At 42.8% G+C, this 22,971-nt stretch overlaps 1 protein-coding gene across 5 annotated transcripts in view; it reads left to right on the top strand.

The window, feature by feature from the left end:
• NRP1 (neuropilin 1) overlaps positions 1 to 22,971 on the top strand; it is a 139,459-nt gene that overhangs the window by 91,866 nt on the left and 24,622 nt on the right. For all 5 annotated transcript variants that reach the window (XM_081227883.1, XM_081227884.1, XM_081227885.1 and 2 more), the window contains 4 exons: positions 4,220 to 4,375; positions 7,680 to 7,824; positions 16,429 to 16,760; positions 21,305 to 21,449. In XM_081227883.1, the coding sequence (XP_081084009.1) occupies positions 4,220 to 4,375; positions 7,680 to 7,824; positions 16,429 to 16,760; positions 21,305 to 21,449 (778 nt within the window). The remainder of the gene's footprint in view (positions 1 to 4,219; positions 4,376 to 7,679; positions 7,825 to 16,428; positions 16,761 to 21,304; positions 21,450 to 22,971) is intronic.

Here is a 22,971-nt window from a genome sequence, read left to right as displayed (position 1 = left end):
TCTTTGTATCCTCACCACTTAATACAGAACTTAGTGGAAACACAGTACTAAGTGTCCACTGGATGAATGTCAATCAAGGTGAGTAGAAGTGTTCACAGGCGGCCGACTGATTAAATAGATGACACTACAGTCAGGCCATAGAATACCATGCAGCCATTGAAATTGATGATGTAGAAAAATACTTTTGTCATGGAAATATATCCATAAAACTAAACGAAAAGCAGGATATCAAACATAGAGGTAATACGACCTCATTTTTACAATAACAAACATACACACGATGGTTACATATATTTTGCATAAGGAAATAAAACTCTGGAAGGCTATTATCAGCCTTTATTTCCTATTGGTGGTCTTATGAAGATTTTAATTTCTCCTTTAATCTCTTCTGCATCTTATGAATTTTCAATAGACATCTATCACTTTTCTCTATAGAAAAGCAGATATTTCTTAAAAGAAATCATAAAAGTCTGGATGGAAGTAGAGGAAAAACACAATATGATGAATTGACAGATGGAGACCTGAGCTTTGCACTAAACATCTTGGAGTTAGATGTGCCTTATTCTGCCCATCAGACCAAAAAGAGGAAATAGTGATTTGCAGTAAAAAAAAAAAAGAGGAAAATGTTCTTCTAAGTTGACAGAACTTTACATGTGAAGGCACAAAGACAGAAAAGGCATATCTTGTGTTAGGAAGAATAAATACTTTATGCGGCTGGAAGATACGGTTGGAGGGGAGGTAGATGCAGCAGGTGAGACTAAAACAGCAGGTTAATTGAGGCCAATGTCATGATTAGCAGAGATGGCTTCAGCCCTGAGAAAGGTATAAACACGCAGGTGTTAAGTCCCTCTGGGTCTCCTGACAGATACCTGTGGTGTGAGCAGTTGTGCTTCTGAGGCTGAGAGTTATCTATCTCCTCCCAAACTCTCTCAGGCGCTGAGGGTCTCTGTTAGGGCATTCCACAAAGGTCCCCAGGGAGAAAGGACTTAAAAGAACCTCTGTGGTGTTGCCAGTGAGCATCTCCACAGTGCTGGTCTGTGTCTTGGTAGAGTTCTGGGTACAATTCAGTTTTAACTCCAGTCATTCAAGTCCCAGTCCTAATCATTTGGTGAGGTTGTCATTCATCCTTTCTAAACCCAGTGGTAGTAATGTTAGGAAGAAAAATGAAATGAAATTTCAAGTATCCCAGCACAGTGAGCAAGAGAATCTGCAGAGTTTTAAAGCACAACAGGAAACCGTATGCAATTACAAGGGGAGGTTGTGAATGCATTTCATTGCTGTTGAGAAAAGAAAATATCTTTTCTTCTTTATGAGTGATTCATAAGTATGCTTTGGGGCCTTTCAGTCTGGGACTTTGGTCGGTTCACGTGTTGGCACCTGGTTAACTTCAGTCAGTGGCTCCTTCCTTTCAAGTCAGTTGTTTCTAGTGCCTAGGATTCTTCTAGTTGACCACCAGTTAACTTCTTTCTTACCTAGTAACTAAATCTTACCCTGAGAACAAAATTTTAAAAATAGGAAAAGGACAGCCAGGGAATGAAGTTCTAGAGTTATTTCCAATCAGCCTAAGCTGTGTATACACTCATGGGAATTTAAGCTTTTCCAAACTGAAGAGCCATTTATAGGTTTGACAGGAAGAGTTTATTTGCACAGCTCTGCTTCATGCTCCCTTGGATGTCAAGGTTTTAAGGACCCTTCAGGTTGAAAGTGGATTTGGTATTAGGCATGAGGGCATGACTCAGTGGACAGTCAGCAAAGCACTAAGTGTCTGAGAGCACCTGAAAACAGTTGAAAAATTTCCGTGCAGCCATGTCTAGAGTACCCATTAACTTTCAAGTTGCAGCATTAGGAAATCAGAGAGTTTTTGCAGCAACCTGAAATCATCTGGTTATTTGTCCAGAACAGGGTTAGGTTTGGGCTTGCCAGATAACATCCAGAAAAGAACACCCAGTTAAATTTGAATTTCAAGTAAGCAATGAACCTGTTGTTAGTATGTCCCAAATATTGCATGGGACATATTTATACTAAAAATATTTGTTGTTTATCTGAAATTCAAATTTAACTGAATATCTTGCATTTTTGTTGGCTAAATCTGATAAACGTGGACTGCCTCCGTTTTTTGAAATTTGTATACAAATTCATACAAAGTACTAGTATTCACTTTTGGAAAAAATGCAAATTCCAGTTAACAGGTATAGGCACTTGATAAAATATGTTGGATAAATACTTATTTGTTAAATTAAGATTTAGAACACCCACCATTATTATCTTAAAATATTTATTGCTGTTAAAGGCTTGCTCCGTTTTCTTTTAAATCTGGTGAGAGCGTTTAGAGCCTGGACTTTACATCTTAAAAATCAGGAAAATGAAATAAAGATTGTTTTACATTGAATGGTATCCCCTTCCTTTCTAGATGAAATCTCCTATTGTTGAATTGTGTTAAGTTCAAGTCGGCTTCTCTGTGGCAGGGACATTGCTGTTTTTCCTGGATGTAAGTCTTGGTTCAGTTTTGAAGGAATTGGCAACCTGTTGATTTAACTACTCCAAGGGCCTTCAGGAAAAAGCAATTCGTGGAAGACAATAGTCGTTCTTCACAAGGCAGGCTGTACATAAAATGGAAATTCTTTAGCTGTTCATGACCCATGGGCACTAGAGGGTTAATTGAAATATTGTTTTCAGAAAATTGGGTTGTCATGTAGCAACTGGAAAGCAGGATTCAGAAGCTATGGTTGGGGGGGCGGTGGTGTGCTTAAGGGTTTTGTTTTTTGGCTTTTGTTGCCATTTTCAGGGAAAACAGCCTGTTACTAGTGAATATAATATACAGTTGAAATATCATGTTACTATTAATCAGTTGTAACGTGCAATTACTTTTTGTGTCCTTTACAAAATATTTGCCAAATATTTGTGCTTCATTTCTTTAAAATCTCTGTATTATACAGGAATCCAATAAATAGAGGGCATAGTAGAGGAAAACAATTTTATAGGAATAATCAAATGTATTCATAAAAGGAAAATATTTCTAACATAGAGAAACTGGTAATGATTTTTGTTTTAAGATGATTCTTGGTTATTAACAATGGAAATAAGGAAAGTTAAAGAAAAAATACCTATTTCACTTTTCTGAAAGCATGGAGTCCTAGGAAGTCAGAGAGGGAAGGGGTCTTCCGGGTTATCTGGTCCAACTCGTTCATTTTACAAATGAAGAACTAGAAGCCTAAAGATGATGTGACTTGTCTGAGGCCCTATAGAGCAAGCTCAAGGCAGAGCCGGTACTGGAACCTTGAGGGCCTGATCTCTGTCCTTCCCATTCACATCACAGGACCATGGGAACAACTCAAGCCACTGCAGGCCTCTGGGATGCAATCAGGGACCTCGGGCTTTGGTCACCCTCTGGTCATCACTACTGTGGTGCCCTCCAGGTGGCCCAGCTGTCAGGGGTGTGAGAAAGTCTAGTGAGGGATGAAGGTAAGGCCATTGTGCTGAGGAACATCTCCCCTGGAAACTCACCAGTGGAAGCTGGTTAAGTCCTAGCTGTTGTCCCACAGAGGCATCGTTCCTTCCCAGATTGATGCCTGGGAATCCTGCTGCCTCTGAAGCTGAACTACAAGGAGAGATACGGAAAAGGAAGAAGTTTAGGTGGATCAAAAATCCTAACTTTGCCCTCCTTCTCTCGACTCCATTCCAGATTATAAATCTATGGCCCATTTCTCAACCCGCAGTACACACAAGTGCTTTCAGAGTCAGTATCATTCTAATCCACATTCTGTTTGGAAGGAGGTAGGATGCTGCAGAGTGATGGGAAGGGAGATGATGTTAGACTCAAGTTCTAGTCCAGGCCTCTCCATATCCAGTATGTGAGCTTATTTTGTTTGTCTTGATTTTCTATTTGTAAAATGACATCATTAACGTGCTGTTTAGAAAGTATTGTGAATCTCTTAGAAAATACAGTAACATGATATTGAACCCAGTTTTCTCTTTTGTACCAAGGATCAAGCAATCTTGGTGGCAACAATGAGAAAGGTCTCTTTTTTGGCCATTGCCAACCTAGGGCAGCTGCTGTCTTACCATATTGGAGACTTTCTTGGGGTTGTTGATGCCGATGGAATTAGGGTTTGTTGATCCCAGGTGGATGAAAACTACACCATGGTACCCACAGGAAAAGATGCTCCACATTCTGGAGGTACAAGGATGGGCAACTGACAAGGCTGGTATTGTCTTGTAGGTAGACCTGGGCCTTCTGCGCTTTGTCACTGCTGTCGGGACACAGGGAGCTATTTCAAAGGAAACCAAGAAGAAATACTATGTCAAGACATACAGAATAGACATTAGCTCCAACGGGGAAGACTGGATCACCATAAAAGAAGGAAATAAACCTGTTGTAAGTTTCCCTTCCACCTCCTCCAGCAATCCGGTCTTTGAAGTGGATGATCAATTTTCACTTGTTTGTTTGGGAGCTTGCTGTCTTGCCTGGTTTATTTTCCAATTGATTTAAAATGAAAAGTGCAATTAGAGGTTTAAATCTGACCAAGGGGTCTCATGTTCCCAGATCCAGAAGCCAAAAGGAAATTATACGGTTGCTTCCAAGAAAAGTCAATACTGGCCAAATTAAGTCAAACTCAAGAATCACTTTAAACCTCCCACGGGGACATGGACTATGCACAGGATAAACACCGTGCTCTTAGAACCTCTGGAGTTGTTTTGTTTTGTCTTTCTGCCTGTGTTTCCTCATTCTCTTTCATAGACTGATCCTTTCTTCCTCTCTGTAATGGGCTGGTTTTAGAAGACTCCTTTTCATCTACCCTCTGTGGCTCACAAACTAATTTACAAGTGTGTTTGGCTGCTTCTGTGCGAATGAACAGAACTACAGGTGTTCCCTCAGATCCCATGAGCCACACGCCACCTCCTCACTACTTTTCTGTTGAGAAGGCCACACCATGCCCTTCCCCTCGGGCACTCTGCTCTGAATTATTTGGAACTGAGATGTTTTTCTCAGCCTGCTGTTTATTTGAAGTTATGCTGTGCTCTGATTTACTAATCAAAAGATTTTGGAGAACTCATGCTTGCTGTTTCCCCCAAATTAAAAGCTTGCCCTGGGGGCTGAGTGAAATGCACAGAATTGGTGAGGATAGTAGCAAAGATCCAGGTAACCTGGAATCCTGGGTTTGGGAAGAGACCAATTAACATGTCCTTGTCTCCATTTGGGGCATTCCTGGCCTTGATTTTCTCCTTCTGGGTCTGAAACTGAGAAAAGCCTCCTGGGTGTGAAGTGAGAGGCCTATAAATACCCTTTGATTAGCTGCAAAGCCCTCCCTGTCCCTTAGGGCAGGCAGGAGGGCCGAAGACATAGGGATGCAGCTGCTCTGTGAACAGACCAGCTCAAGGCCGCTGTCTAGCCCTAGAGGATGTGGAACAGATCTTCCATCTGGGGACGAAAAACCCTCATAGTCATTGGTGGAGCTCTAGTGAGTAAATTTTGACCCTGAGTGTCATGACTTATTCTTGTTTTGGAGTTGTTTTTTGAAGGCATGCTTTAGTTTCAAACAAACGAAAAAACACTAATGCCAAGGACACACCAACATACAGAAGAACCCGGAGAGAGTAGGGAGGGCTGACCCCAGCTTTCAGGCCATCTCTTTAATCAATGAGCGCTGTCTCTCCAAGACACGCTTCTCAGCCATGGTCTGCGGTTATCTGCGTGGCCCGGATGTGGGTGTGGGGAGCACACGAGGGCCGTAGGGGCATCTGACATGCACACAGCTCACTCTCAGTCCATGATCTGGGTCACCTTGGCACACAGAGGGCCTTCCAGAGTAGGAAGCAGAAAGAATAAAGGGTCAGCAAAGACCTGGCATGTGTCTGCGCCCTTTCACTGAACCCAAATGAAATCCCCACATCCACCCGGAGTCCAGCTCTTGTTGCCCACCTGCCTTTCACTACTTTGGGGCCCTTCAGGCACCACCCCCTGCCCTGCCTTCTTCAGAGAGAGTTGGCCTATGTACCTCAGCAACAGCGGCCTTCGACCACCAGCATTCCAGCAGCCCTCTTTCTGTTGGTGGCATGTGTGTCCTTACCTGGTTTTCAGCAAACATAAAATGCCTTCAGGGTGAACCAGACTGTGGTACCTCCCTGCGATGGATCCACTGGCCCTTGAGACACTGGTTTGGGAGGCTCTGCTCCGTCAGGCAGGTCCCCATTATTCATCGTCACACAAAAATGCTTCCACGGGCTTCCCTGGTGGCGCAGTGGTTGAGAGGCCGCCTGCCGATGCAGGGGACACGGGTTCGTGCCCCGGTCCGGGAAGATCCCACATGCCGCGGAGCGGCTGGGCCCGTGAGCCATGGCCGCTGAGCCTGTGCGTCCGGAGCCTGTGCTCTGCAACGGGAGAGGCCACAACAGTGAGAGGCCCGCGTACCGCAAAAAAAAAAAAAAAAAAAATGCTTCCACACAGATTGTTTCCGAGAGAGATTTGCTGAAGTAAGACAGAAATCTAAAGGCTGTCACAGGCTGGGATAAATTCGATATTAAATCGTCTCAAGAGAGGGATCCGGCTAACAGCCGACTTAGTAAAGCATTTGACCACCTCCCATGGAGCAGGCCTCATGGGCTAAATGGAGTAAGAACTCCAGGCTGACTCTCCTAAGCCCCTTCTCCCAGGGGAACGGTGGTCCTTCTCCTAGGACTCATCTGGGAAGGTGGGTGGGAGTCTCTGCACCTCTGATGGCCCAGGGATGCTCTAGCTACACAAGGCCTGTGACTGAGACATGATGCTTTTACACAGCTGTCCCCACCCAGAGCTGGAGTAAAATCCAGGGGAGTGGAGGCTTTCAGTCCCATCTGAGACTGGTCGAGTGCCAGAGGGTTCCATGTGGCAGACAGTCCCCATTCCTCAGAGATCTCACTGGAGGACACTGCCGTGGCACCATGCCCAGGCTGAGTGTCTCCAACAGACACTTGTGGGAAACCGGTTCGTGACTGGCACTCATTACATCTGCAGTTACATGGCTCATCTTTCTTAGAATAAAATGACTCATTTTTAAAACTAGAAACAGAAGCCCTGGGAAAACTGATTCTCCATTACATATCATTTATAACTCGGTTTTGATTTTGACCACTAACACATAATTTTACCAATAACTGAAAAAGATTAAAGTCTTTCATTAACGTCAGGGATAAGATCTTCCATCAAGAAATGAAATTAAAAGGGAGGAAGCTCCTTGACCTAGTGCTGAGCATAACCTAGAATTTTCAAAAAGTCAGACCCTACATTGAACTCAAAAAGCACTCCTTTGAGGGGTTCCTGGGAAAGTACAATAGTGAGAGTTCCCAAGAATTGTCTACAGTATTCTGTAAGTCCTTCTGATAATGTTAATAATTTTCCCACTTTTTTAGATAATAGCATAGTATTCTATAACAAATGCTATCCTTATAGTAGTACCTTTGGAGGCTCTGTCCTCAGAAAATTGAATAGATGATTAGGACAACATTCTATATTAGACGCAATTCTTTCTGATTGCCATTATTTGGAAAAATAACATGACAAATTATTAACACTACCTCAACCACGGTAAACAGTGAGGAAATTGTAAATAATTTGATAAGCACTGGTGAAAACATATTTCTGGATTTGTTTTCAGACAATCCAAAATGTCTGCTATTAAAGGGCCCTTCCTTTTTCCATCTAGATCTTTCAGGGAAACACCAACCCCACAGATGTTGTGATTGGAGTTTTCCCCAAACCCCTGATAACTCGATTTGTCCGAATCAAACCTGTGACTTGGGAAACTGGCATATCTATGAGATTTGAAGTCTATGGCTGCAAGATAACAGGTAAGACTGAAGATCACCTGGGTTTGATTTATGTAAACTTTTAAATATAGGAAGAGTCATTTGGTATAAATGGGGTCGGTCATTTTCATTTGATAGTTAAGAGCATACGCTTTGGATTTAGACAAAAGTGTGTTCAAATCCTACTTGTACTACTCACTGGCTTATTTCTTTGGGCAGTTTATGACCTTTCAAAGCCTTAGTTATTGGGCTTCCCTGGTGGCGCAGTGGTTGAGAGTCCGCCTGCCGATGCAAGGGACACGGGTTCGTGCCCCAGTCTGGGAAGATCCCACATGCCGCAGAGCAGCTAGGCCCGTGAGCCATGGCCGCTGAGCCTGCGCGTCCGGAGCCTGTGCTCCGCAACGGGAGAGGTCACAACAGTGAGAGGCCCGCGTACCGCAAAAAAAAAAAAGCCTTAGTTGTCTCACCTGGAAAACAGGGTTGTTGTGATAACGGATCAGCTAGTGGATACGAAGCATTTACACAGCCTGACGTGTGGTGGGTATTTACTAAGTGGTCCTTTTCCACTAGACGGCAAGCTCCAGGAAGGCAGGTAAAGCTCCAAGAAGGCAGGTACCTTCCCCATTATCCTCTGTCTCCTCGGTACTCGGCACACTGACTGCTACTTAGTAGATTTACAATAAATAACAGTTGTGTGAAATGTTCTTCACCTGCTTTGTCTTTTTACTTTTTCTTCTAATTTACATATATATATTTTAATTGAAACATAGTTGATTTACAATGTTATATTAGTTTGGGGTGTACAGCATAGTGATTTGATACTTTTGTAGATTATGCTCCATTTAAAGTTATTACAAAAGATTGGTTATATTCCTGTGCTGTATATTATATCCCTGTATCTTATTTGTTTTTGTTTTGTTTTTTAACTTTTTATTTTATATTGGAGTATATCCAATTAACAATGTTGTGATAGTTTCAGCCAAAGCAACTCAGCCATACATATACATGTATCCATTCTCCCCCAGACTCCCCTCCCATCCAGCCTGCCACTTAACAGTGAGGAGAGTTCCCTGTGCTATACAGTAGGTCCTTGTTGGTTATCCTTTTTAAATATAGCAGCGTGTACATGTCAATTCCAAACTCCCTTTCTCTTCCCTCCACCCTTCCCCCCCAGTAACCATAAGTTCATTCTCTAAGTCTGTGAGTCCGTTTCTGTTTTGTAAATATGTTCATTTGTATCATTTCTTTTTAGATCCTGCATATAAGCAATATTATACAATATTTCCCTTTCTCTGACTTACCTGTCTTTTTAATTTTGAAGTCTAGAGGTGGCCTCATCAGCTGTAGCTGTTCAGGAGTAGTTTAATTTACAAGAATTTCTCCTTTTACTCACTTAACTGCCCTGACAACTTTCTCCTAGGTTTTGGCTCAATATATGTCTATCTTTTGTTGAATGAATATGCTAACATTAGAAATCAATTTGTCAGTATTTCTCATTTTTGAGATTGTTTCTTCTGGCATTAAAAGGACTTTAAAAGTCTCTGTTAAATTTGGAACAAGTAGGTGGATTATATCTACTTGAGAGGCGAAGATGAGGTACTGGGCGATTAAGTGGCTAAAAAGATAGGCAGGTACCGAACAGGGAGTAAAAGAAGGTCCTGTTATTCTCACTGTGTTTCTATGGCAACCAGTACTGCTCTTACTTGTCCATGGATCTTCCTGTACAACCACTCTGTATTCTGAAGTAAGTAGCAGTCACATTAGAATTCCTTTCCATTTAAGTAAATACACTGCAAATTTTTCATTAAAAAAAAAGTACAGTGTAACCTCCATAGTAAGCTTAAAACTTCAAAGACAGAATCGGTAACTGATTCACCAAAAAGTAATTAAAAGTGAACAACGTTTAAAAATCTGAGAATTGGGACTTCCCTGGTGGTGCAGTGGTTAAGAACCCGCCTGCCAATGCAGGGGACAGGGGTTCGAGCCCTGGTGCGGGAAGATCCCACATCCCGCAGCTAGAGAAAGCCCGCGCACAGCAACGAAGACCCAACGCAGCCAAAAATAAATAAATAAATTTATTTAAAAAAAAAAATCTGTGAACTATCTTTCATATAACGTTAGTGTACATATTAAGGGCATTTGACTTCTCATTGCATGAATGCCAACACTATTGTTTTTATTTTTATCCTCTTAAGTATAATTATTTTTAGAGAAGGAAACTATTGACTTTTGAAGGAAAAAAAAATCACCTGGGCAGTTTTCCATGAAATTACAAGCAATTTGAAGAAGAGCTAATGAAGGAGGAAAAAAAAAATACATTTGTTGACAGTACAGTTCGTTTTGGAAAGTGAAAACTGACTTTTGATTTCTTCCCCAAATTTTATTTATTTCCATCCTAGAGACAGACTTGTTTATTGTTTTAGGATCTAAGCATTTAGAAAGTTCAAGTCCTTGGAGGCAGGAATTGGGTGGAGAGGGGCTTGGAGGGAGAAAAGGGGCAGTGAAGGTTAGCTATTATCTTGGCTTTATTCTTTTTAATTTATTTTTAATTTATTTATTTTTGGCTGCATTGGGTCTTTGTTGCTGTATGCCGGCTTTCTCTAGCTGCGGCGAGTGAGGGCTTCTCTTGTTGCGGAGCACAGGCTCTAGGCGCCCGGGCTTCAGTAGTTGCAGCACGCAGGCTCAGTAGTTGTGGCTTGCAGGCTCTAGAGCGCAGGCTCAGTAGTTGTAGCACACAGGCTTAGTTGCTCCGTGGCATGTGGGATCTTCCTGGACCAGGTGTACCCTGCGTTGGCAGGCAGATTCTTAACGACTGCGCCACCAGGGGAGTCCCAGCTTGGCTTTATTCTTGTTCTTGATCAGCAGTTGCATGAAAGTTCTAGGTCATTTTCAGAGCATTACAAATATGAGAGACTACCCATAAATTCATAGAAACAAGGCCTTCTGAGGGCAGGGTGGAAATTTCTGGTCCATTCCTCCCCCCTAATTTCACGTCACTGTACCAGAAAAGAAGAAGTAAACTTCATAAAGACTCCAAATGCGTTAGTGTGAATTCTGAATTTCTGGCTCTCCTTTTAATTAAACAAAATCCTTGTTTAAGCCTGAACTGCTCTTTCTCATTTTCACAAGGATTTTCCTGAAAGGTAATTCTAGGAGTATGAAGTCTTCACAGGTAAACAAGGCAAATAATTTACTGGATATTAAAAAATAGTTAAATGACCTAGTTATTTAAACAGATGTCTAAAATACCATGTTTTGATATTTTCCACATATTCTATTTTACAGTTACTTTAAGTAGCTATTTTTTTCAAAATGCATACTGCTACTGTCTTAATCATGACCCCTAATATATTTTAGACACTCTCTAGTAAGATCTTTCTAGTAAGATCGCTACAACTGCCAAATAACTGATCAAAGCAGGTTTTTGGAGAGGCCAGTGTGTCATAATGATGGTCACACAAAAAGAAGGTGTGCAGACATATCCAGGCTTTGCTCTGGGCTGTCCATTTAGTGAATGAGTGACCATGGACAAGACCCTCAGTCCCTCTTATCTCCATCTCCTTGTCAGTCAGTAGATCTCCATCTCCTTGATTCAGCTGTAATGAAGATTTAAGTGAAAGGATTTTATAATGCTTGGCTTAGAGTAAGTGCTCACTAAACGGTACCCAGTAAATTAAAGTTCATGGTACTCAATAAATTGAACCTAGAATAGGCCCCAGCAAACAGAGCCCCTAATGAGACAACGATATCAGTGTTTTCTTCTTAATTACCAGAGTAGATAATTTTCATCTTTTAGAGGCCATGGTCCCCTCGGTGGAGACCAATGAAAGAAATACAAGACTGCAGGTTCACTGGGGGTCTGGAAGATGCATGAAAGCAGGAGCCATGTTTATCTTCTTCTCCATTGCGTCCTGTGTGCCTGGAACAAAATACGTGCCCAATACACTTACTTTTTAATGAATGAATGAACTGCAGTTTTATCCATTTCTTACGATAAACAAGTGACTGGATTGCAAAATTTTACCCTTTCCGTTTGAGTGGGCAAGCCCCAACTCAATCTGGATTTTTTTAAAAGAAACTGTTGAATTAAAAGTTACCATGAGAATACATCACTTGAATCCAAAGTCTAGAGAGCCCCCAAGTTTTAAACCAATTTTTCCATTCAGAAATTATTTTTTAGAAATACAGCAATCCTGGAATAACCAGAGTATACAATGGTGGGTCACCATATAGAGAGATAAGGAAGACAAAATTGGAGCAAACCATTCTACTTTGTAGGTAATTGACAAAGGAGCATTTTCATTATTTTGACAAGGCAGGCTTCATCATTTTGGCAAAGCTGGAAACTGGTGAAAATGCCCTTGCTGTCTGAGAACACATCACCAACGCTGTTGACTTTTTCGTTAACCAGAAGTTAATTAACTGCGGCTTCTGCACAGGTCAGCGAGTTCCTGTGTTGATAAGAGTTTGTAAGGATGATCTCAGGCCCTGCAACATCCAGAGGTACCTTCTGAGTCATCGAGGGAAGATTAAATTATGCTCATTCAGCTTCACCCATCAAATGCAGTTATTACCTCCTCATTCCTTGAAAACTGGTTAACTATTTGATTTACCAGTATATCTGTTTTCACGTTAAAGCTCAGTTCAGAGATTTTACTGGAAAATAACATCAATGAAAATAACCACTGCCAGAGGGGAAAGGAGTTGGGGGGGTGGGGGGTTGAAAAGGGGGAAGGAAATTAAATGGTACAAACCTCCAGGTGTAAAATGAATAAGCCACAGCGATGTAATGTACAGTATAAGGAATATGGCTAATAATATGGTAAAAACTTTGTACGGGGACAGATGGTTACTGGACTTACCATGGTGATCGTTTCATAATATATGCAGATGTCAAATCACTATGTAGTATACCTGAAATTAATGTGATGTTGTACATCAACTATATTTCAATAAAAAAAGAAAAGAACCACCTAATTCCCCATCACAGAACTCATTTCTCCCTCCCATCTAGGATTGGTTTTAAGGTTTCTAAACAGGGTTGCCAAGTGAAATACAGAATGTCTAGTTCAATTTGATGCAGATAAATGCATAACTTTTTAGTATAAGTTAGGTCCCATGCAATATTGGGGACAAACTTATACTAAAAAATTATTTGCTGTTTATTTGAAATTCTGATTTAGTTTGGCAGGCTGTTTCTTGTGTTGTTGTTTTTGTTAGATTATTTGTTCGTTAAATCTGGCAACACTATTTCCAAAGAATTTGAGATGGAGCCAGGCTAATTAGGGCACATCTGAGCCAGCCTACCATGGACGAACAGAGCTAGATCCTAGCAGCTTATACAAACCTTGAATTGTTAGTGGAAGCTTTCTCCTAATCGTGGCTAAAAGTGAGTCACTGGTTTTCAGTCAAAGGCAAATCAAGGTGCCTCTTCCTTGATCTTAGATGAGGCCGACTTGCAGAAGGAATGCCCTTCTGACTGCACGAGGGCTGTATTGGCAGGATGCGGGCTGGCATCACGAGGCTTGTGGATGCGAGGACTGTGCCCTAGCCAGCTCTGCACTAGAGAAGGGACATTCTTCCGGTAAAGGTTCTGCCCTCCTTACAATATTCAAGTTAATTGTGTTTCTCTCCAAATGGTAACATCTGGTACATATTACCAGCTAAACATTTTCTTTGCAAAAGCTGGTTTTGAATCAGACAGGTGTGACCAAAAATGTGACTTCTATTTTTAACACTATAATTTCCGAGACCCTCAGTAAAATCTTTTTTGTCAATCTTTTTATAATCCCCATTGAATTTATTCTTGGTTTGCAGATCCCAGCCTGGAGCAAATACTGCGGCTGAATTACAGGAAAGGGTGCTTGGGGAAAATGACAACTGCCTTTTATTGTGTTAATAAGCTGATTCATTCAACAAATATTTGCAGAGCAAATACAAAGAATAAAGGGCACAAGGAGTCATAGAACAGTTTTGTTTTGTTTTTTTCCCGGTATGTGGGCCTCTCACCGTTGCGGCCTCTCCCATTGCGGAGCACAGGCTCCGGACGCGCAGGCTCAGCGGCCATGGCTCACGGGCCCAGCCTCTCTGCGGCATGTGGGATCCTCCCAGACCGGGGCACGAACCCATGTCCCCTGCATCGGCAGGCGGGCTCTCAACCACTGCGCCACCAGGGAAGCCCCGTAGAACAGTTTTTAATATGACTTGGTTCACTCCCTCAGAGCACTTCAAACCTGGGGAGGCAAGTAGCAACCCAAAGAACTGAATATGGCCCGTATATATGAGACATGCAGGTGGAGAGCTAGGAAGAGTCCCAGAAAAGGAAAACCATGTCTAGTTGGAGAGATCAGAAAAATTGAATGTATAAGGTAAAATTTGAAAACAAGTCAAGATTTTAAGATAGTGGGAAGGGCAAAATGATGGGGAATCCTTTAGTGGAGGGAAGAGAATGAGAGAAAGCCCCACTACTACCACCACCGAGGTGAGGGAGCCTTCGTCGAGGAGGGGCCTTGCAAGGCCATGGTATGGAAGACCTGGCACTCTGGGTTGAAAGTACGTGCATAATTTGTAGGTGAGCAGGCACCGAAGTTTTGAGTAAAGAAATGGCATGATCTGAACTGCACAACTCAGGTGGAAAGTATCTGAGTAATTCATTCTTAGGGTCAGCTGCTAACACGGACACAGCCTAATTGTATTAGAAACATGCCTCTCACGATGGTTACATTTTAGGCTGAATTTTGATTTATGCAGAATGGAGTTGTTTCAGAGAAAAACAGATTCTCCTTCCTGGCATGTCCTCCATGGAGATGTACAATTTTGAAAAGAGAATAATCGAAGTGTTGAACATTTTGTTATTAACCCACCAATCAATTAATCAGTGATGGGTACTCTCCTGCTCAGAAGCTCCTTGGGCTGCTGTAGAAGATACAGAAAGATCTAGGATGCCATTCATTGCCTTTGAGGAATTTCTAATCTGGTTCTGGACACAGGACTCCCAATCTTAAAACATGGAGAGAACGGATTAACGCTAAACTCTGTGCTGCTTCCTGTTTGGTAGTCATATTTCTGAGAAGGGAGGGTTCAGGATAAAGGATAGAGTCATTTGAGAAGTTTTCAGGAAGAGCCTTAAGCTGGGTTTGAAAGTCTGGGCAGAACTCACCTCTGTCCACAGGAGGATGAGGAAGCAGCAGAAACATTTTGAACAAAGGCAATGATGAGAATTCTCTCTGTGGTTTGTGGGAAGAAAATGGATTACTGTCAGCAATAGGGAAGAAAATGAGGTACCTAGGATGAAGCCCAAGTGAGGGTGCTGAAAAACCAGATCGAGACTTTTCATAGTGTCCCATAAATAATGCAGAGCCATGGAAATTTTTCAAAGATCTCTCTTTTTTATTGTGGTCAAATGTACATAACCTAGTTTACCATTCTAACCATTTTTAAGGATATAATTTAGTGGCTTCAGTAATCACATTATTGTGTAACCATCACCACAGTCCATCTTCAGAACTTTTCATTATCCCAAACTGAAACTCTACACCCATGAAACACTAACTCTCCACTCCCGGCCCCCCAGCTTCTGGAACCCACCATTCTACTTTATGTCCTTATGAACTTGACTCTTCTAGGGACCTCATATCAGTGGAATCATGCAGTATTTGTCCTTTTGTGTCTGGCTTATTTTCCTTAGCAATGGAAGATTTTTGAACATAAGAGTGACATCACAACAACAACAAAAAATTATGAAAAGCGACGTGGGTGTTGTTGATTCAAAACTGGGGTTTGAGAGGGTAGTCAGGAGACCACTTGGCATGTAGCCATGGCATCAAGACGATGCCCAAAGAAATGAAGATCGCAAGACTTTTTTTTTTTTTTTTTAACAAAAATATGACAGGATTTGGTAGCAGAACAGGAATGGAAAATGGAAAACGGAAAGACAAGATGACTAGGCAGGAGCTAGCTGATTGGTGGTGATTCCCATTAAAGTGCAGAGCTGGATAAAGGGATTTGGTGTCGAGGGGAAAAGATTGTTTCTGTTTGGACTTGGGACATCTGAGTTGACAGTGGGATCGTGCAAAGTTCTTGTGCAGTTAGAAACGGGGGTGGGGAGGACACCTGGGGGAAGGATGGGCCCCTCCTTCAACGCTCAATCCAAAGGATTCCCCCACCCCCGGGAGGGGGCCCTCGTACCTCTTCAAGCTGAGCTGAGCACTTTCTTTCTCTTCACCTCCTCCTCATCTTCTTTTTGCTTTTGTTTTGGCAACTTTCCTGCTGTTGGAATTATTGATTTACACATCTCCAGCCCCGCATAAACTGAACCTCCATTGGGCAGGGCCTGTACTTGATCTAGGGATAACTTCTGGATACCAAAGGAATCGAATGTCAATACTTTGACCTTAAATGTAGAAGAACTCAAAAAGGGAAGAAATGTTCTTATCAAAGATTTTCTTTACCGGACTGTGAGTGTAAGGCAGGGAGTGCAGAAAGAGGAACGGGGAAGCTCTGGTTTAATGTCAGATGATCCAGACATTTGCAAATCTACATGAATGCATACAGACCACGTTTTTATTCAATATGTTGGATTCTCTTTCTAAGCATGGAGACTTCTAGAAATTCATTTTACATCGCCTATTCCATTCCCCTCTCTAGATTATCCTTGCTCTGGAATGTTGGGTATGGTGTCCGGACTTATTTCCGACTCCCAGATCACAGCATCCAACCAAGGGGACAGGAACTGGATGCCTGAAAATATCCGCCTGGTGACCAGCCGCTCGGGCTGGGCACTGCCGCCCGCCCCGCACCCGTACGTGAACGAGTGGCTTCAGGTGGACCTGGCGGAGGAGAAGATTGTGCGGGGCGTCATCATTCAGGGGGGCAAGCACCGGGAGAACAAGGTGTTCATGAGGAAATTCAAGATCGGGTACAGCAACAACGGCTCGGACTGGAAGATGGTCATGGACGACAGCAAGCGCAAGGCCAAGGTGAGGCCCGGGCGGGGGCGGCGCCGGACGGGGGCGGTGCCGGACGGGGGCGGCGCCAGGAGGGGGCCCTCCCTCACGGCCTTGAATTGAATCAAGGACCCCGGCTTCTTCCTGCGGAAACGCTGCTTCTCATTTCCTGAAAGCCGTGGGATCTGCGGGGGCGAGTGGTGGAGACAGTAAGATTCTAGGGGAGACAGGAATTCCACGGCTGAGAATCGCGTCGCCGGTCACCTTTCTCTCCCGTAGGGAACAGCAGGTGGCTCAGGGGACCGGGAGGTCGTGAGGGTGGGTCCACGGGGCCACTGCGGTAGGAATTCAGAATCTCTCTGCAGACTCTAATCTCTCCGTGAGCACCCGCCCCCAGCCCCCTTCTCTCACGCATCCCTTAAGTGTATTTTTAAATTTTTTAAAATTTTTATTTTTTTATTGAATGAGTCTTTAAATTCTATAGTGCTTTACAATTTTCAAAAGTTTCATAATTGTGCTGAAATACACATAACAAAATTTGCCATCTTAACCTTTTTAAGTGTACAGTTCAGTAGGGTTAAGTACATTCACGCTGGTGTGCAAGCCCATCTCCAGAACTTCCTCATCTTGCAAAACAAACTCCGCCCCCATTAAACTATAATTTTCACCCCCTCGCCCCCAGCCCCTGACAGCCACCATTCCACTTTCTGTTTCTATGCATTTGACTACTCTGGGAGCCTCATGTAAGTGGAATCAGACAATATTTAGCCTTATTTTACTTGGGATGATGTCCTCAAGGGTCATCCATGTCGTAACCTGGGTCCGGATTTCATTCCTTTTTAAAGCTGAATAATATTCTATCGTATGTACAGACCACATGTTGGGTATCTATCCATCCACTGACAGACACTTTCATTGCTTCTAGCTCTTGGCTATCATGAATAATGCTTATGTCTATTTCTTATACATTGGAACCTTTCAAAAAGCAGTTGGCTCTTGAGGATCTAGTGAAAAAGAAATATTCCAACCTTCACCAGAACATGTGGCATAATTTTTTTTTTTAACGAAACAGGTATTCTTTAGTGAGTATGTTTTTCTAAGGCTCTTGGTTAAATATATGTGCATTTCCTGAGCACAGAACACCAACTAGGAAAGGATGCTCTGAGTATGCTGCATGGCCTGGAAACTGATTTCAGATTAAAATAAGGAAGCGCCCCCAGAAGTTCAGTTCTGCATGCAGAACCATATGTGGGTTCTGTATTCAACTGATGATACTTCTCACCCCTAGCACAATTGGCCTTTTGGTCCCAGTCTTTCCGTCCCTGCTTTGCCAAGGACCTACTCCTTTTATGAAAAGATTTCAGCTCATTGGAGGGAATGGGAGTGTGGGATATGGCTTCATACAGTCACTGGGGCCAAAGGCTTTGCAGGCGGTAAACAAAGCCGGGCCACGCAGCCAGCTCCCACTCGGCCCAGATGTGGAGGCTCTGCAGAGACTGTCCCTACGGCTGCGCTCCGCACCAGTGGGCGGACCACCAAGAGGTATGGTGCTGTCGGAAATGTAAGAATTCCTCTCCCATCTCATCCCCAGTTAACTTGTGGTTTCTAAAACATTTCCAGTGGTTTTTTTTTTTTTAAATCTATGTGCAGCTACTTTCTTGCTTGTGTCCATTTCATTTTCCCCTTTTATGTCTACCCCTCTTGTTTTGGTAGAAGAAAAAGTAAAATAAACATCAGAAACTGGAGTTCCCCTAAGAGCCGATCTTTTCTGAGGAGTTGTGAGCCCTGCGGCTTTAGCACCAAGTGTGAATATGCTGCAGATCAACAACTTCCCGGAGCCGCTGTCGCATGGCAGTGTGAGCTGTTGTGACATGTTCTTCAACATTCGGTTTCTAAGAGGGAAAGGAAACAAATTGCCATAGGCTTTGGATGGGATGCGTCTTATGCTTCCTGGCCTTTAGTATCTAATCCACTCGTCTGCGATCAAGTCTAAAGCTATCACTCCCTTTGTAGGACATCGCATATAGCATTCACAAGAAGCCAGCACACAGCTTTCAATTTTAACAAAAAACTCCATTCAAGATCGGTTGAATGTGTTAGATTTTTTCCTAAAATATTTCATCCATCATTATCATGTTCTTATGTATTTAAACCATAAACGTTTCTACATTGTTTACATGGCATCTAATCTCTGATTCCTAACATGTCCTTCCCCTGGAATAAAATCTTCAAGATGAAAAAGGAAACTGGTTAAACCTTCCATTTAGGAGCAGTATTTATTTCTAAATTGCACAAAGATAGTTAAAACATACTATATTTAAACTTGCAAATGAAGAGTACCTGTTTAGGATGCCAAGTACCTTTTACGTACGGTAAAGGGAGCACACTGTTTTGTGTTCCAAAACAGCACCTTGGTGGATTTAAAATCCTCTATGCCCTCGCCTTACTTCCTACCCTTAAATAGTGTATGATGGACAAGGTACCCCAGAGTCTTTGAATCAACTAGACTTTTCAGGGGCAAATAGATCTAAATACTCCAAGCCCTCTTCTTCTAAAGCATGATTAGTGAAAGGACACAAAGACATTTTGTAAACAATCCTGTGTTAGCAAACTTAGCCCAATTCCATACGGCCCTTCCTTGCTAATATTCTGCCCAGTTCATCACTGACAACGTTTATACTGTATTTACATTGTGCTAATTCTTTGCTCAAGGTAAGAGTAGGAGAAAAGCCTGGGACTCCGTAGATATAAGTGCTTTTCTCCTAAGAATGTTGGAGCTATGTTAACGTACACAGAACTTGCGTGTGTAGTAATACTATTTTTACTGTAATTAGTATCTTACTGAGAACACTTAATTGGGCCTGACGTTATAGGTCAGATTCTCAATTAATGGCAGCAACTGCAGTTCTATCAAGAATGCAGAGGCCCCCGGTAGTGAATTTACTCTTGAAAATGATAAAAGGAAACTTTAATTGAGAGAGGCGGGTCTGTGTTAGCCCTGTACTTCTAGATTCCTGGAGGATTTTCTGAGTTGGAAAAGGTCCATTAATTTACTTCTAGAACTCAGAAAAAACCTCTAATTATGTCACAACCTTCCCAATCTAGCTTCTCTTGCTTGTGTCACCCATTTGGCCAAGATCTCTCCACCACCAAATGGTGGCATCTTTGGCTGGTTTGTGATGTCTTGACCCAGGTATTGGGCAGGGTTCCCACTCCTGATGGATATGGCCACCCACTCAACATGATCTACCAGATTTGGAAGCCCAAATCACAATCCATTTAAAGAAAAAGCAATGAAACTGAATGTGTGGCCATGGGAATAGACCTCAGTGTCCTAGACTTCAGTGTCTTCATCTATTAAAATGAGGAAATTGGACTAGATTGTTTCTAAGGGCAGTGCGGTGAAGGACGCCAGATAAGACTGGTAGGTCTGAATCCCAAGGTCATGGGCAAATTACTTGACCTCTCTGTGCCTTGCCTGTAAAAGGAGGGCCATAACAGAACCTACCTCTTGGAGTTGTCTTGAGGATTAATTGAGTGAATACATTTTAAGCCCATGGAACAATGCCTTGCACGAGTAAACATCACATGATGCTTGATATATAAAAGGACACTCCCAGTGATAAGGCAGTTTGGTTTTTCTAATCCCCTCCCCTCTTCCCATTCTGGACAGGGTTAGGAATGACATTGGGAGAAGAGGATACAGACAGGCTTATCCATTTCTTAAAAAAGAAAACAAGCCTATAGCCATTGCTCTATTTTCTTATGATTCCACTCAAGGATTTTGACCCTTCTGTCACTGTAAAAAGGAAAACAGAATATAATCCAGTGGCAGCAGGACAATGACGGCCGGGCTCCTGAACATGTCACAGTGATGTCGAGTTAGGAACGCTCTTCACCGAGGTGCCAACTCACTGCAGTGCAGCCAGGCATCAGAACATCGCTTAGCGGTCAGGACCCTGTCACTTTCCTGAGATGAGAAAGTCTTTTATCTACAAATGCCTCCAGCTGGTGGTACTGCTTAAGTCAACAGCAGTTCCAATGGATGGGAATAACCCAAGTCCTTGGTTACAGAGCGCTTGAAGTACGTGAAATTTACTATCTCCTCCTCCAGGAATGGAATTCCTTGCTCTTGTAGAGGACGGAGTTTTAGCAAAACCAGGACCCATTCATTTAAGAGAATGTGACAGGAGTCGTTATTGGAAATGTGGTGTCTGTTACAAGCTCTGAAAAATGGCAGGCTCCCTTCCTGAGTTTTCTTCCTCCACTTTTTCAAGGAAGTGGTCAAAGTGTCACTTCTCCCAGGCACATCAGACTGTCATTTAAAAATGTGTCTCATTAAACCCTCAGCTTCTGGTCTAGCTTCAGTGTATCCTCCAAAGTTTCTAAGAAACAACATCTGTCACTTAGAGAAGGTTTAATTGTTTTTTTCCCTTCTCATTTAGGAAAGGAATGTCAGCCATATACGAAGTAGTAGAATGAGGTCCATTTCTCTGCCCTGCTAAGAGTCCTAAAGGAAGGACTTTTCTGCTGAAAGGGAGGTTTTGTTAATACCTGTTGTTCTTCATACTTCACAGTCTTTTGAAGGCAACAACAACTATGATACACCTGAGCTACGGACATTTCCACCCCTTTCCACGCGGTTCATCAGGATCTACCCCGAGAGAGCCACTCACGGCGGACTAGGGCTACGGATGGAGCTGCTAGGCTGTGAGGTGGAAGGTAAGCACGATTTCCAGAGCCCCCCCTGGTTCCCCAGATGTTTTATTTCCTTCATCATGCACTTATGCCCCTGACGGTGCTGCTGCAAATTGCCCCATTTCTCCTGGGTGATCCTGTGTCTCTTGTGCCTGCTGGTCCGTAAGGCTCATCACCTGGCGCCCTGCACGACTTATTCAGCAAATACGCTACTGAGCCTCATTTCTCCCTGTTTCCACAGGAAGACTTGTAGACAAGCAGCCTTCTCCTGTCCCTAAGTGCACACTGCACCATTCCCAGATCTTTCCGCTAGTCCTTTGTCTACCCCCTTGGGATTCGTTTATCTTCTCATTTGACAGTGTTTACTGAGTACAAGTTCTTTCCCAGACACCAAGGAGGCACCAGGAACACCAAAGTCTATAGGACGTGGACCTTACACTCAAGTAGTTCAGCATGGATGGAGGCGGTAGACCAACACACCAGCACTTTTTGCCCCTGGGCTTTGCCCCTAGAAACCATGCCCGTCCTTCGGGACTTAGCACCATCCCCATCTTCCATAACAGCACCTTCACATCCTAATTTGTTGTGGGTTGTTTCCATAACGCTCCTCAGATTCTGTGGGGTTGTCTTCTTTGACTTTTTTTTTTTAATGATGTATTATGAAATTCACATAACATAAAATCCTCCATTTTGATTTTTTAAATTATTTTATTGTATTTTATTTTGTTGTTGTTGTATTTTGGCTGCACCTCGTGGCATGTAGGATGGTCCCTGACCAGGGATCAAACCCAGGCCCTCGCAGTGAAAGCTCTGAATCCTAACCACTAGGCCACCAGGGAATTCCCTAAAATCCACCATTTTAAAGTAAACAATTCAGTGGCATTTAGTACGTTGACAATTATTTATGCAACCAACACCTCTATCTAGTTCCAAAACGTTTCCATCGCTCCGAAGTGAAACCCCCTACCCATTAAGCAGTCCCCCTCCCTCTCCCTCCCTCAACCCCCGGTGACCACAGATTCCATGACCTTCTTAGTGTTGTTCAGAGGTCCGTGTCTGGTCCAAGTTGGCATCTGCAGTGTTGACTACCATCACATACTAGCAGGAAGCAGCATTTGACAGGCTGAAACATCAAGATGTTATCTTGGATGAATTTTTGTTGTTTTTTTTGGTTTGGTTTGGTTTTGCTTGGTTTTGGGGGTTTTTTGGCCACGCTGTGAGGCTTGAGGGATCTTAGTTCCCCGACCAGGGATTGAACCCGCACCCCCTGCAGTGGAAGCACAGAGCCCTAACCATTAAACCACCAGGGGAGTCCCCTGCATGAATTTCTTAGGCTGCTGCAGAGAAACAAAACTTTACATGAGATAATATATATAATGTACAGTGAGGTCTGTCTAAGGATAGACTTAGGTTATCATAGGAAGGTCATATCAAGGACAAATTCACTTCTCACACTGACCTCAGAACTGCACTCTCCTCTGCATTTTTTCACATAATGAATGAGATGAATGTTTGAAAAAATATGATGGTTGCTTAGTGTACTATT

The sequence above is a fragment of the Mesoplodon bidens genome (assembly GCF_964165515.1).
Source record: "Mesoplodon bidens genome assembly, chromosome: 3".
Lineage (NCBI taxonomy): Eukaryota > Metazoa > Chordata > Mammalia > Artiodactyla > Ziphiidae > Mesoplodon > Mesoplodon bidens.
Note: the sequence above shows the minus strand (reverse complement) of the source record. Positions and strands in the feature narration are given on the sequence as shown.